This window comes from Branchiostoma floridae, chromosome 9 (assembly GCF_000003815.2).
Source record: "Branchiostoma floridae strain S238N-H82 chromosome 9, Bfl_VNyyK, whole genome shotgun sequence".
Lineage (NCBI taxonomy): Eukaryota > Metazoa > Chordata > Leptocardii > Amphioxiformes > Branchiostomatidae > Branchiostoma > Branchiostoma floridae.
The window spans coordinates 10,306,461-10,322,211 of record NC_049987.1 but is presented as its reverse complement, the minus strand read 5'-3'; the positions used below and the strand labels follow the sequence as shown (position 1 = coordinate 10,322,211).

General features: G+C 43.1%; 2 protein-coding genes across 4 annotated transcripts; both read right to left on the bottom strand.

Moving 5' to 3' along the window:
- Nucleotides 1-2,662: 2,662 nt before the first annotated feature.
- LOC118423429 (T-box transcription factor T homolog 1) lies at nucleotides 2,663-8,831 on the bottom strand. 3 transcript variants are annotated; one of them, XM_035831579.1, is made up of 7 exons: nucleotides 8,349-8,831; nucleotides 7,748-8,012; nucleotides 6,223-6,366; nucleotides 5,753-5,814; nucleotides 5,520-5,575; nucleotides 5,118-5,285; nucleotides 2,663-3,943 (listed from the first exon to the last, which is right to left on the bottom strand). In XM_035831579.1, the coding sequence occupies exons 1-7, from the start codon at nucleotides 8,561-8,563 to the stop codon at nucleotides 3,504-3,506; spliced, it is 1,350 nt and encodes a 449-aa protein (XP_035687472.1). In that variant the 5' UTR covers nucleotides 8,564-8,831; the 3' UTR covers nucleotides 2,663-3,503. The 3 variants fall into 3 exon arrangements, with proteins under 3 accessions (XP_035687472.1, XP_035687474.1, XP_035687473.1); XM_035831581.1 differs by having other exon boundaries at nucleotides 5,520-5,572; XM_035831580.1 differs by having other exon boundaries at nucleotides 6,223-6,363; nucleotides 8,349-8,757.
- Nucleotides 8,832-13,722: 4,891 nt separating this feature from the next.
- LOC118423060 (pectin acetylesterase 7-like) lies at nucleotides 13,723-15,667 on the bottom strand. The gene is made up of 4 exons (XM_035830968.1): nucleotides 15,649-15,667; nucleotides 15,372-15,545; nucleotides 14,791-15,014; nucleotides 13,723-14,480 (listed from the first exon to the last, which is right to left on the bottom strand). Exons 1-4 carry the CDS (start codon nucleotides 15,665-15,667, stop codon nucleotides 14,268-14,270), a joined length of 630 nt encoding a protein of 209 aa, XP_035686861.1. The 3' UTR covers nucleotides 13,723-14,267.
- Nucleotides 15,668-15,751: the final 84 nt, after the last annotated feature.

The following is a 15,751-nucleotide window of genomic DNA, read 5'->3' as shown; positions in this document are numbered from 1 at the left end:
CTATAGCCACTGAACTTAATTTGGTGATTAAGAAGTTTAAATTTGGGTGAAAGTTAAACTCGTAAATATCACGTTTCTACTCAATTTCATACTTTGCTCAGAATGAAAGCTACTATTAGATCATAATGTTAGGATGTGCCACCCTTAATGTTCTAAGAAAGACGACAAAGGTAAAGTTCTTTTCTTTATTAAGAAAAACCATAGTCGCTTGTGTCCTCAAGTTGTCTATTTTCGTTGTTACAGAGTCCAAAGATATTGTACAAAGATAAGGTGTCGTTGTCCATTTTGTACACGAAAAATATCAATGACTATCCACGTAATAATCTCCAAGCAGATCCTATAGTGGAAAAAGATGATAAAGGAGTATATAGTCGGCCTAGGAGTGTTCAGTGGGCAATGAACACTCCTAGGCTGGCTACACTCCTTTGCCAGCTTTTGATACTATCTTATGCCACCTTATGATCTGCTTGGAGACTATCCACGTACGCTACTCCCCATCTGTTGTTGGTAAACCTTGCAGAGACCACGCTTGTTTGTCACCACCCCGGACCCGCTCGGGAGGTGCGAACGAGGTCAAACAAACGTCAATCATACACAAAGCAGTGTGCAAACGTCATCAAGGCCCCCGAACTCCGTACGTCGTTAGAGTCTGTAAGGTTATCCCAGGGAATCATCGTGAAAAACAACTTCTTTTATATACAGTCGATTAGCGAGGAAGCTGGGTACACGGAAGGCAGCGGGGGACTTAATTAGACACTGCTAATTGATTAGAACATCAACCGTGTAGAAAGATGCTCCCCTGGGAAACCGACCAGAGATGTCAATATCAAGTCTGACGTCTCTAGAGAGGACATCTACACCTATGCATAGCAAAGACTTGTGCGAATGACACGAATGGTAGAACAATGGAGAGAAGGCAGGGACATGATAGAACAAAGGGATGAGCCGCCTCGCACCTTGTAATAATGCATGAACAAGTCCGGCCCATTGTGAACCACGCTCCACATGGACTTGTGAAGTCGTGCCGACATATGTCGTACTGCGTGCTGGTTCGGGGAATATCAAAGGGACGAGTTTGTCACGACATTTGCACGACTGTGTGAGGAAGGACCGCCGCGAGCGGACATGGAGAGGACATGTCCGTGAACTTATGACCCTACATGCAATACACGTAGTGACATTTAATACAAACATTGAAGATCCTTCGGTCACGTATTCATTCTGTGCTTCTATGAATGAATGCATCTATCGTGCAAATGTCTTGGGGAGTACGCAATCCATCTAAATAATATCTACAAGGTTGTGTCTGAACTTTGATTGCAAGTACATGGACGTAGAAATTAAACCATATTTCCTGGATATCATTTATTCATTATCACATATGGTAGAAGCACAGAGAACATTTCTATTACTTTAGTGTTGGCTACACGTACTAGTATATCTAGACAAGTTCAACTGTTGGGTTTGGCTTATTTTTCTAATCAGATGGAGATAAAAGGCCCCCACTTTCTTTATGATTTGTGGGTTCTAACTTCTATGATTTTTTTTCCTGTTCATCCGTCAATGTAGGAAAGTTGGGGAATCGAAATCGTGATGAATTCCTTTGTCCCTAAAACAGACTACAGTTTGACGTTTGTAACGTTTCCTCGAAGATTGGTTGAAGTGAATTTCGTTCAAGTTTAATCTAACGTTTAGTGAGCAATACTAGTACTGGAGAAACAAGGAGTTCCTTTATTGGAGAGAACCTCCTTTATAGGAGTGACATTTCAACACCATATTACTAGTAGTCGTCGTTCAGTTCTGCTTCCAGATTTCATAAAAAAAATCTTTCATGTGTTACTACGATACAAGAACTAATTTGCCACTCATCTGCTACCATTCCCCCAAGACTTGTGTCCTTTTCTTCTGAAGACTGGAAAGAATTTTAAGATGTCCGCATCAGGTTTACAGAAAACTTGAGCACATCCCTAGTATTCCCAAGCATAGGTTAAGCCCCGTCTGGTTTTTGACGTTTTTGGTTTAACCTTCCTATCTATAGGTTTTCTCTCATCCGAAATTAGATAGCCCGATTATAAAAAAAAAAATTAGTTTTAAAAAGTCAATATCCAGCTGGAACCTAACCTCTGCTTGAGTACCTCCCGGGGTTTGGGCAGGTATTTTTGCCCACATCTGGTATTGCACAAGTGGCCCACGCACCTTACCATCCAGGTGTGAGCAATAAACTTTATCAATTCCTAAACGAACAAGGGTTAGTGTCAACCAGATTATCTCTTAATCTCTTGTATGTGCGATACAATTGTATGTCGCTGTCAACAAAATCCCCTGTGGGCATTGCTCAAATTCCCCGGGGGAACGGTTGGTCGCTGAGCCCGCTCTTCAAACTTCGTGCCAACGGAATAACGCAAGTTACTTCAGAAATGTCCCCCGAATTCGTGCCCCTTGTTTAGAAGCAGTGCCGATATGTCTACTTGACCCGCTTCATTCTTGAAAGTCCAATTACTTTGAATTGAAGTATCGGCAAACAAAGCCAGTATTTTGTACCCTATCGCGAAGTGTAAATATGAAGTAGGGGTCGGGTGAGCACTGCACCTGCGAGGGGGCCGAGAGATCGCAAACACCGCCGCCCGCAGAAACTACACAAACATGGCAAAACTATGGCACTTCTTTCTGTCCCAAACAAACGCACAACATACGTCTTTATTAACCCTCCTTTTTACTGACAACAGGTAGAAAAGCTACGTTTACAAAAGGTACAACACAATCACTGATTGTCCCACCGCAATTCTTGCAAGTTCTTGTCGCCAAGCTGATACAGAAATACAAAAGTGTCGGAAGTTTTTCTCTTGGTGCAGGGTGTAAAAGCAGGTTGTGGCACCTTTTATCGGAGGTGTCTCGCGTATTGGTGTGAATCACCTCTTATGGAGTGGCTTAAAAGTTCAAATAGCCGGCAGGTGATTTAACACGTGCCTTAAGTGCTGGCTTGCTATCTGTTTGTCTGCACAATTAAGGGTAATCCAGGTAAGTAACAGGTTGACGAGTTGGTCAGGCGAGCAGCGGTAATTTACTACTTCCGATAATAAGGTAGTGCAAAATGTCACCCAAACTGTACAACTATATACAGATAATGTAAGAAGCGAGGATAAAAAATATCAATAAATAAGTAATGCTCTTGGGCTTTCTTTAAATACAAATGTCTCTTGCAAAAATACGTATCTCTGATAAAATCTACGGTATGCAACAAAAGCTAGTATATAATTTCAGACCACAGCTTTGGTATAAGTATATACACGTAATACAATCTGTCTGTTAGCATTTTTACCACAAGCTACCTGAGGAAAGACATTGCTCAGGGTCTTAAATATACAAAGGTTATGCTCAAACTTTCGGTTCTTTGGTATCTTTGGCAAGATAAAGCAAGAGAGCACGCATTCTATACAACTAAAATAAAGCTTATTTTGAATTTGTACAATGTTTTTTCCACTTTTGTTGGTAGGATATTATATTTAGAGCGATGGTGGAGTCATAGGGCTCCAGTTGTTTGAGGTTATCCTTGTCTGCGGGGCGGGTGGGGTAGTGGAGTGCCCGTACCCGCTGTCCGTGGAAGACACCTCGTGCGAGTCGTGGTACACCGGAGAGCTGGACGCCGTGGTCGGTACCGTGCAGGTGGGGATGGAATGGTAGGGCGCAGGCGCGGTGGTCCTCAGGAACTGGTGCGGCAGCCCCGTGCCCATGGTGCCGGACATGTGCGTCTGCGCATGCGTGGTGGGCGTCAGGTTGTTGTTAGAGACGGACCAGAGGTTGGGGTACTGCGCGTGCGTGGATGTGGTGGTGTGAGGCATGGCTGACATGGACAGCATGTTGTGGGTGGAGACCGGCAGGCCCGACCAGTTGTCGTGCGTCGGCATCATGGGAAGGCTGGCCGCCGTGTCGTGTCCGTAGTTAGCTAACAAGAGGTAAAAAAAAAACACGAAAAATTAGTTTTAAAACATAGATAAGCAACCATCTATTAACAGATAAAGATCGAACCTTTATCAGACGACAATTTTAGGGCGGATACATGACGTCATAGTACAAGACCACCAAGGCACCAGAACAAGGAATGTCCCTCCTTTCCCACGAATCATCAAAGTTATTTCCAAAACCACAGAATTGTCAATCACAGAAACAATCCGGGCCTGTCGCCGTGTATAAGGACCATCACCATTGCTTCCTCGTTAGCTAAGGGCCGAGTCGGGAAAGACAAAAGACGGAATGATGGGAATTGGGCAGACGTCTCCAGGACTGAATGGTGCCCAGCCTCCTTTAATGTACCTGGTAATTTGTTGTGTCTATATCGGACCAAATGACCGTTATTAAAGGACCCTTTCTGCTGACGTTTAGTGCTTGAGTAGTGGGTCGGCCCGCTCGTACTAAATCATGGCACTTCCTATCGGTTCCAAGTATGTGGACCCACCTTTCGTCAGGATAATTACAAAAGAATAAATGCACATCATTTTGGAAGGTCTCTAAAGTTTGCAATGGTTCTGAGAGTTGTATGGATGATTTTCCGGAGTCCGGACACCTTGAATTGTTAAAAGTTGAAACAATTTTGCTATAGTATGTGAGCTGGCTTTTGGCACTTACAGTGAACAGTTAAAAAAAATCATAAACCTCGACATTTAATGATATAAAAATAGCGACCTTTCTTCATCACTAACTTGTCCTGCAAAACGTTTATCGTTTTTACTCAATAAAACTTGATGAGGGGCATAGGGGGTCGAATAGAAATGAGGGGCATCATTTTTGCCATATCAAATGTTGGATAACACCAATGACAAGCCAAAGAGATAGCCTGGATTCCATACCCCAACCTCAAGATATATCTTTCGTGTTGCTGCACGATAGATACTTGAGATCGGGCTGGGGTTTGGTAACCAGGCTAGCCAAAGAGACTGTGAGACTGAAACACATGCCAGAACTTCGTAAAACAAACTCCCAGTCATTAGCCAAGAACGGCATTGCACTAAATCGATAGGAAGCAGGACAGCATGCCATTTGGTCGAGCACTGGCGCCCCAAAACATTATAAACTTGGTCAGTAAACACCCAACAACATGTTCTGAGAAATGATGTACTTACTTGGAGGAGAGCTTCTCTGGTACGGGTGCGGGTAGGGCGCCGAGCGGTGGTTCCTCAGAGTGCTGTATCTGTCACAGCCGTGGCTGGGCAGGCCGAGGGACGGGGCGAACTGGTGAGGGTTGGGCGGCGGGCAGATGGGGCCTGTACCCGGCAGGAACCAGCCTCCGACTGAAGAGATAGAACGAGACGTTTTACTTGTGCTCTTAAAACAGTGCGCTACTTTGTGGACTGAACATAAAAAGACCAGAGGTGTTTGGCTGCCTATTGTACTAGACCAGTTGGAGTCTAGTCTTTACTGTTTTGTTTATAAAAAGCTATAAAGTCAGATGGGTACAGCAGTTTGATATACAAAAAAATTAAACGTGTCTGACTTATTGGTAGACACTAGTAAAGCACACTTACGTTGAGAATATTGTGGTTGATCTTGCAAATCTTCCATTCCGTCCTTCCCATCACTTCTGTCAACATACATAAAAGATAAATAATCTAGAAGGGGATGTTTGTCATAACTCCACACGTGTAGGTATTATATCAAGGAGCATATCCGTTATTATACACACAAATTATTACCTTAAAATAAAAAGAGTCATTCTAAATTATAACGATGCAAATGTGATTGGTTTCAGTACATTTACCTTTCTTTTGCGTCCAAGAAAGCCTTGGCGAAAGGGTTATACTTGATCTTCAGAGCTGTGATCTGAGAAGAAGCAAAGAAAGCAATTTAAGCATAAATTCTAAAAAAAAAGACTTCTGTTCTGATGTGCAGAATGTACACAATCTAAACAGTAAGAAAAAGACGAACTAATCTAGTTGTATATATATATATATATATATATATATATATATAATGACAATATGGATACTACTACAACCTTAGACAACGTTACCCAACAAAAAATACGTGAATTCAAATACACCTGTTTCAGAGAAGCGTAGCTTTAGCTGTTATAGATCTGTTTCTCTAATCATTGTTTACCTAGTAAGTAAATTATATTCTCTCATGTAATAGTTAGCATCAACGTGCAAATAGATATAATTTATTTCTACATGGAAAACAAAAAGTCTGTCCGAAAGTAAATTAAGAAAAAAATATTGACGTTCTCACCTCTTCATTCTGGTACGCCGTAACTGCTATGAACTGTGTCTCCGGGAAGGTGTGCGTGCTGACCATGCGCTGGTTATCCGGCCCGCCTACCTTGATGATGTGCAGTCTGGGCTCGTACTTGTGTAGACTGTTCAGCATGATCTGCTGGCAAACACAGACAAGCAACGGGTTAGAAACCGTGTGATGATATCACATTTTCATTCTCATTTTGTTACAATACCTGTAACCCCTGTTATGTACCTGTTAAGAGCTAGATTCGTGATCGAAAATTCACTGATATTTTCAGAAAATTAACCAAACCCAAGCAACGTAGATCAAAGTATTTTGTAGTATGCATTGAAAAGGGGCGATACTCAGTACTCAGTAGTAGTAGTATATCAAACTGCATATGTTAAAGATGATTTGTAAATGTTACGTTGGTCTTTAAAAGACGAGAATCATTTCATCCCTAGCTAAAGTTGTTCTTTAACTATAATAAAGGAAGCCGATTGTTTACAGAAACGTACTTCCAAACCATTAGGGCATTACAGAGAACATTCGAATTCTACTATCAAAGTAATTTTTGAAAAACTTTTAAAAGTGGGTAGATTCGTCTTCCACTAGGAATTTTTTTTTTTACATATTCTCATATCACTATCTTTGAATTTTTGATACTGGCAATGTAATGCGTTTACTTTCAGGCTTCTAGTATTTCGTACCTACACCCATTAGTAGTGGTAACACTGCCGTAACAATGTACATACACATGCATACTTTTAATGCGTCCACAATGGGTGTAATGAAGTGTTCATGTTTAATCATGTGTAATGGGGCAGGCGAGGTAACAGGTAGACTCTGACAGGTAACACAATTATGATAATAACATCAGAAAACGTGTCGCCACGTGCCGAACACAATACTGCACGTCCCGCAAAACTCACAACAACATCCCACACTAATTGGTACACAATATCGTTGTGAGAGGTTGGGCCGAATGATTAGGTTAGACTCGGGGATAAACAGTTAAAACAGGGGATATACTGTGTCAACGTGTAGACTAGGCAAGGGAAGTGCAGTTGAAAGGATAGGATTATAAATGCTTTACCTGTCCGCAACGATTGTGGAGTTTCATTGTTCGGGTTTGTACTTGTATCCAGTCGAACATAATTTTGGTTGATATTTCTGGGCCTATATAGCCTGGATACCATTGCCATACCATACCCCAACATCAAATATCTTTCACGATAGATACTTGAGATCGGGCTGGGGTTTGGTGTTAAACCAGGCTAGGGCCTATACCGTACGATAGTTTTTTAAAAATAGTTTTGGGCTAGACGGTAGCTGGGGCAACAATCGTAAGGAAAAACGTAATGTACAGAGTTGTTTTTCTGTGACGAAATCCAACGCTGGACATAACGTTTTTCCTTGCAATCGTTGCGTGACAGCTAGGACAGACGGTAGCCTTCAAACCAAGATCAAACTGGGTATACTATCATTTTACGAAGCGGCAAAGTTGGGTTAAAAGAACAGAATTCTCCTGGCTTACCTGTCCTCCACCGTTGAGTTTGTTGGTGAGTTTGACCTTGCTGAAGGACACAGGTGATTTCATCCAGTGCGCGCCGAAGTTGGGCGAGTCGGGGTGGATGTAGACGCAGCTCGGCACGGACGGCTCGGGCTTGCCGCCGGGAACCCACTCGCCGTTCACGTACTTCCAGCGGTGGTTGTCGGCGGCCGTGAAGTCCAGCAGGAAGGAGTACATGGCGTTAGGGTCCAGTCCGGACACGTTCACCTTCAGCACGGGGAACATGCGTCTGTGGGGGGACAATTAAACAATAACATATTACAACCGTTATGGCATAGTGTATTTTCCATATCGCTAGATTTCTGGTGGGTTTCATATACCCACCATATTGTACATGTATGATTGTATCGTAAATGTATGTGTCAGTGGCATAACACGACTACATCACATATTGTTGTGAACATGTATTTTGTGGTAGAAAATCTCATCCAGGTGTTAGATATGATGATTCGCACTTTACACCGATGACCTGCTTGAGCCATAAACCCCACAGAGAACAACAAGGAAATATCAAGATATCGAGAACTTGATAAGTGATAGACGGAATTAAAGCAATATGTTGTACCTTCCGTTCTTGGTGACGATCATTTCGTTAGTCAGGGCGTTGAACTTGTCCCATAACGGTTTTTCCTCCAGGGTAATCTTCAGGTCCCGCTCGGTCGGGTCTCCCTTCTCCGACCCCGCCGAGATCTCGCTCTCCACGGCGCTCAGGAGGTGGCTAACCGAGAACTGGTCCGGCGACGCCGCGGTAGGCTGCTTCATCGTTTCCGCAGAACTCATCTCGTTGTTGACGCTGGTCTCCGGGCGTACGTTCTCGGAAAAAAAGTTTCGGAGAGTCGAGAAAACTGTCACGTTCTCACGAAGGAGAGACTGGGTGGAAGAATTAGCACTGCAGCGGTATTTATGCACTGTGTGTATGAATGAAGATAACGACGGGGAGGCACAGGTTCGCCTTTGTGACCTGCCGGCTGCTAATGTATGCGCGGGGATGCCCGCAGTGTGGCCGCTAACTCAAACCGCGCCCCCTACCGGAACTCTGCTACTACTGATTGGTGAACACAAGGAGGTTGAACCTCCTTGATCTGACCCTGATAAAAGCTCCTTGATCTGACCAAGGAGCTTTTCAATTTTCTCGTAAAAAAACGGTAATCCCTCATAACGTACATGCAAATATATGTCGCTGCATTTCACAGCAACAAATGACACGAAAGTTGCGATTTTACATAATCATCATTTATATGCATCAAAGAAGCTGTAACTGTTATAAATAATGTAATGAAATTTTCTGTTTTTTGGCGCCCCTTAAATCCTAAGGTCCCTGTCATTACCGTCCCTTTGTCGGTTGTACGACCCTTTGTCATGCATGTCCCTGTCATCCTGTCACTTTGTCGCGGCTAGTTGACGGCAAAGTGCCAGTCATCTGGACTTGGCCGTTCTCATTAGCCGGTCCCGCGGTGAATCGGACCCGGCTGTGAGAAACTTCGCACTTGTCACCCTCCTGACAAATCAAAGGAACACCACAACTTCTCCTGCCGCTTTTCCCGTCTCCACACTTCTGTGGACGTTACAAGTAGCCTCCAATCTTAACAGCTGTGTGTTTTAATCATCTCCAACAAAACTACCAACGTACATGATGCACTTTCACGGCCCTGTCATGCCGGCCTCCTTGTTTGTTTACAAACAGTTCTCAGGAAGTCGAGATATTGTCGCTATTGTGGTCTTTATTGCGCACAACAAAGCAACAATAAAATGTCAAGTGCCGGATAATCAGCTGAAGTAAAATTGTCCCGCTCTTGTGAAGTTTGCGGTTCCCACTTTTCAAATCCCGTGTGCACGCTTACCGCTCTGGCGTTAGTATATCTCAGTTGTGTGATATCTAGTTTTGATGTGATAAATCAGAGATGTCAATCATTCTGAGAATTATAGATGTAGACTCCGTATTTTTGTGGATGGAGGGCAACCGCATAGTCAGTATCTTCCTAAAGATGTATCAAAATGATTTATTGTACTTTCTGGTCTGGTCTTCTGAATGAATTGTCAAAATAACATGAAAAGAAGACTACTTCAAGTTGAGAGCAGAAACCAGGGAGCAGAAAAAAATAATGGTAATGCTAGACCACACATCGTGTTTGTGTGCGAACTGCAGTTGAATCTGGGATATTGCCAATGTTGTGGTATTCAAAATAACAATATTATCAAACTGTCAGGTAACGGTGGATGGACCAAGGAGGTTGATAAAGGATGGACCTAGTCTCCTACTACTCCGTGAAGCGTTAGAAATGGACCAAATAGATATATAATATGCCAAGTTAACCGGCCTATAAATGCAACATACTGACTAACTCCTCTGGCATGCTACCTATCTATCTAGTCTACCTAAAGGACCGTTTATACGTAAGAGAACTATCATAGGGATTATTCACCAGCCGCCGTAGAACGACTATGGTGAATCCGAATTCCTGTCCCACACTGTGCCTTGAAATACCACCAAGCTAGAAACTATTTTTCTCACGTCCATTCCGCACCATGGCACAGGGGTGGTCACTTTGGACACACATTCGCCAGGATACTCCTACTGCATAGGTAGGGTCTCGATAATAGATGTCAGCATGCGCTGGGAGTTGGTTCCACCCCATCGACTTCCCCACCCCCTCCTTCCTCCTAGGTACTAGTACCCCCTCCCCCTCTCACCATGGGAATCCCCTTAGCCTTTTCCTGCACAAGAGGCCTTCTATTCAAGTTATCCTGGATGTCTTACAGAAAATCGGGTTTTGTTGTCTGACATCTGAAATATAAAAGTTGGACCGAAGAGATGGGACAGAACTTCCGTCAGTCAGAGGATCTTTACGCTTTTACTTAATAAAAAGGCAATTTTATGTTTCTCTGAAGACAAAAAAAAATGTTCTGAATAGAGAACGCGGTAATTTGAATTGCTTTAAAATGTTACAAAACCAAAAACTTTCGCAGTGAAAAACATCAACAACACTGAAATGGATTTTAATATCATTTCATATAACAACGTTACATGGTATGTACTATCGCGTTTAGAGGACAGTATTTTGCTGATGTAATATATACTCTGATTTCCTAAATTGATTTCCAAGCAGAGGTTGGTGGGGATGATTGTGATATTCTTAGCGTATGCCCCGTTTTCTACCTGTCGGCAAGCAGAAAACTGGCCATATGAAAAGAATGTCACTATCTTCCCCACAAACGTCTGCTTGGAGAGAGTACCCGACAATCCTATGTTGTCAATATTTTGACCTCTGACCTCATAGTAATGGTACAAAATAACGTCATATATTTGCAGAGGACAGAAATAAAAGTGTGTAGCAGTCAGCTCGAGAATCAGACGATACAGGAACCCGAGCCCTACCCTCCCGCCATGACGTTACCATGGAAACAGTGTTGACCCGTCCAATTCTGAGAGATGAAAGTGTTGCTAAACCAGGTCCCAAGTTACCGACACTTTCTCCTGGCCAAATATTGAACTTTCGCAAAAAGGCGCGAAAACGGATGGCGGTGTCCGAGTTCTGAGTCATGTCGCTATCTGGTTGGGGAAGTGCTCTTACAGCGAGCTCAATTTTAAAATGTTTTTGTGTGAGAAAGATGTGAATGTTTTAGAGTGGGATGTGACGGTTATCAGTAGATTCTACAACACACTTTTTAAAAGTGTCTTTAGGGCTGTGTTTTCGTTATCACTTGTCTGTAGTAACATGCACCTGCAAAGGCAACACTATATACCTTTCTCGGATATCTGACGATGATAGTAGTACATAGGTGTCAGGAAAATGTCTCGATTTCAAGAGAAGAAGCCGGGAGAACGTCACACATGGCCACCAATGGGTTCAGGACAACTTCGCACCCGTTTGGCGCCGACACCATCTATGGAAACTAGAGTCTTCCATACTACGGTGAAATGTTCGGAAAGCATCTTTGAAATGAGGGAGGGTAGCAGGCACGGACGTCGGAATATTCCATCTATGAGCGATGTGTATGCATTACTGCTGATGAGGTCCAGCAATGACGTAAAGATGTGTGCTCCAACATCAAATGTTTAAGATATTTTATGGGGTTGAGCGTTAAATTAGCGTAGCCTGTAATTTACGTGACGTAACGTTATATTTGAGGAGGTTTAGCATGAGCTCAGCGGAAGAGAAAACTCCCAAATTCAAGTCCTGTCTCAACTTGATTTGTGCCCCCCTCTCTGTGTACACTTCTGTACGTACCATAGCATACAATGTCTTCGTTTATTCAAGTACATTATTCTTTTACGACATTTGCTGTCGTGTGAGCACAGATAGAGGTAAATTTCTGACGTTATGGCGCGAATGTCCGGGTGCGATCCTGGACATGAAAAGCGCCACCGCCATGTTGCACCCTCCAGAAAACTGTCGTCTGACAAATATTAGATTTTCTCTCAGGCTTCCCGCCCTGACACCGGGTCATGTGGGTGTACAAATCACAGACAACACTCACTCCGCCTAACCTCTCCGAGTTTTTACTATATATAGTATAAAGGAAACACGGCAGACATGTTCGTCGTAGAACGCATGCGTTCTCTACTGTGTATGTCAAGAACGTGAAGGCGAGGAAGGTAAAAAAAATAGCAGCACAAATGTTGACAAATCTAACTGTTTATGAACGCACCTGAGCCAAGTCCTCCTATTTGTCATACACTGTATTAGTTTTCTCTCGTCACAACTGGGTTGGACGAAAATTTATAGCCAATATAGGACAAGCACGCATCATTTTTACAAACAAGGAGGTTTCAATCAGAAACCCTAAGGACCTTGCTATAAGGAAGAAACCTAAACACCAGACGTCGGTTTGTAATCAGAATTGAATATGGCAAAAAAGAATACGCACCAAATGACGTCATTGATGCGCATTTGATAGGGCATAGGGTAGATATTGTTTCTCAGGCCCTTTCAGGAACTGGACCGATAGTCCAAGTGATCAACACGGAATCATTTTTTTTGTAGCTGAACGTATTCTACGGATGGACTGCTCTTTCCTTTAATCCAAAACGACACAAAATTTTCAATCTTGCCTTTTCTATCATTTCCAAGGAAACATCGGCGCTTCCTCTTCAAGGCAAATGAGTCACTGTAAGGACATTTTCCGACACGCGCCATTTTTTAACGGTCATTTCTTTCTTCCTACGACAAATATTGGACTTTCGTAAAAGCCTGCGAAAACGACCTGGATGTCAAACCAACAAATCGTTTTCATTGATTTATGCCGGATCTTGTTACGCGTGAAGGTTTGTGTTCTTGAAGTTTGTAACCTAGAGCGGAAGGGAAATTTAACTAGAGGTAACACCATACTTTCGCGTAGAGGTGCCCACGGTATTCTATGTCGATATTCTCGTTAAAATGCACCTGCGTGCGAACACTACACCCCGTGCTTGGCTGCCCACCGATGATAGTAGTACGTAGGTGTTAAAGTGGAATGTTTTTTTTTTATCTGTTTCATTTTCAGGAGAAGAAATCGGGAAAACGTCGCACATGGCCACCAATGGGTTCATGACAACTTCGCACCATTTTGGGACCGACAGTATAAGCGAAACAACCGAATTAAACCGTCTGAAATGTCGGGCGATCGGTACAATATTTCTGGCATCTGACCTAAATTTAGATAAAGTCGTCCGCAAAACAGGAGACTGTGACAGAAAAATGTTTGCGAGGTTGGAATAGTTTCTGAATGAGCGAACGCAACCTCCATGTTACTATGATATCTGGGAAGGGTGGATGGAACTTCAGTGATGTTATTGACTAGCAGTTTGTAAACAAGCGACCCTAAACAAGAACGTAAGGCGTGGTTTTAGATGTATACGCAGCGTCACGATGCGTTCAATTTGCGAACTGCATCATACAGGCCTTGGTTGCAAGTGCACGTCTGTGGCTGCCGAAGAAAGATTACAATGCATTGGCAGTACACAATCTGATGTTATTTGACTGCAAATGTTCAAACGATATCACAGTTACAAATTAGTAACACAGTATTGATATCACTCATCACTGCATGAGTATGCATGGTGACGTTTTCGTGTGAACCGCTAGATGGCAGTTTTGGACGGTGCGTTGCCAGATTGGACTGGACCGCTAATCCAAAGTTTATTGCACATTTCTACCTCACGTTATTGCTTCTTCAAGTAAAAAAATCATAGATATTGATTAGATGCTCTGATCCGAAATACTAGTTATCTAATACATGTACTCTATTTTCAATTGTTTGTTTGTGCCTTTACCTAAACTCGATATTGCCATCAGGGCCGCTTTTCATAGAGTTGGGAGGAGTGTCAGGGATCACCAATTGTCAACGGTGGCAAGACACATGGCTGAAAACCGAGAACAAAAGCTTTAAAAAAGAGTTATTGTTTAGTATGTGCATAGCTTAGAGCGTAGTCACAGATCAATTGTATACAAGCAAGGAGGTTGAAATACAAGGAATCAACGATTCTAATTCTCCGTGTCATCACTCATTTTTTTCTGCACACAGGGTTCATCTCTGGGTCCGTGTCGACATGGACGTTGTCGGCAGTCCTGCCGAAGTACCAGTCACCCACAGCCTGTCGGACCGTCCTGTTGTTGACCGTGAACTCTGTCCAGACTACGTCAATACCGGCGAGACCGTGGGAAAAGCACGTGATGAGGAAGGCGCCATCTTGTTCACGGAGCTCCGTATGAGCGACCTGGCAAGGGAAAGATTTTACATTTTTACTTTTAGTCTTATGTCTCATTTGGCCCTTAAAACGTTTCTCTAGCTGCTTTTCATGTTGTCGTACAACAAACTAAACGCTCTTAGTTTCCCTTTTATAGTTGACGCATCTTTGGACACCGATCTAGATTTATATAATACCTTCAACAAAATAGAAAGGTTTGCTTATTAGCAAAGCGAAAGATTTGGAATACATCAAGGAGGTTGAAAAGGAATTCTTTTTCAACCTCCTTGGAATACATCCGGCTGATACAAAATAAGAAGAATGCTATATCTATATCAACCTTTAACAGAGACGTCCTATAGTTCTGCACAGCGGCCAAGTCTTTCCCCTGACACTGGTCGGGATAGCAGGTTGTTCCGAGGATGAACTTCAGCGCGTACACGTCGTACAGGTAGTTCAGCATGAAGAGCGGTACGGGCTCGTAGGGAACGAGGTTTTCTGGATAGGCGCACTGCCACACTTCATCCTGGGGACGAGCTTCCCGACATGCGTTATTGGCAGACGCTGGAAATGTCATTTGTTGGTATTGAATATAAAGTGGTTGCGCCATCCTTAGTCATGTTAGTCGTGATGTAAACACACTGACCTGCTTTACTGACTAGACTTGGAGTCGACTTACGGAATCACAAACAAAGTGATTTGGAACGCTCGCAGGGGTTACTATGCTCTATATGAAATAAGTTATAGCTTGCGATACCTTGGCAAAAATACACTGTGAAACTATTAATATGCAAGGCGGACACATGATTCACTTGCATAGCGCCAGTCACACAAGAATAATGTATGCTTTAATACCGTTTCAAACACATAAGGGGAGGTAAAACACAGAAAAAGTAACCAAAATAAGATTGATAGACTTACAAGTCGCGTTATGCAATTCTATGGCCATTGTTTGGGAGGTGTTGAACGAGTACACCCCGTCCTTGTCCGGGAGGTCCATGAACATGCCCGAGTCTGGGACGATCTTTACGTCAATGGAGCTAGGCAGGCGGGCTATGACGTCATCTGCTCCCACATACGCCCCTACTGCTCCCGCTGGACCAACGATATGACATGGAAACGTATGATAGGGAGTGATGTATCGTATTCGTTTATTCATGGTGATAAAAGAAGAGAAGACATGGCTGAACATGTTTACACTCGGAGCTGAACAGCATGTTTTCCTAGTACCTACCAGACTCCCGCCTGGTCGTATAGTAATAGGGGGCTTTGGCCAAGTTAGGAAGAAAGTCTAGTAGGAG

Bases quoted from the DNA above. Each gene is read 5' to 3' on its own strand.
- LOC118423429 (XM_035831579.1), bottom strand. From the start codon at position 8,563: ATGAGTTCTGCGGAAACGATGAAGCAGCCTACCGCGGCGTCGCCGGAC. The intron at 8,013-8,348 runs GTACAACATATT...GTCCCCCCACAG, and splicing joins ATCGTCACCAAGAACGGAAG to ACGCATGTTCCCCGTGCTGA. The intron at 5,576-5,752 runs GTAAATGTACTG...GTATGTTGACAG, and splicing joins TTCTTGGACGCAAAAGAAAG to AAGTGATGGGAAGGACGGAA.
- LOC118423060 (XM_035830968.1), bottom strand. The intron at 15,015-15,371 runs GTAAGTCTATCA...TGACATTTCCAG, and splicing joins AGAATTGCATAACGCGACTT to CGTCTGCCAATAACGCATGT. The intron at 14,481-14,790 runs GTTGATATAGAT...TTCCCTTGCCAG, and splicing joins ATAGGACGTCTCTGTTAAAG to GTCGCTCATACGGAGCTCCG.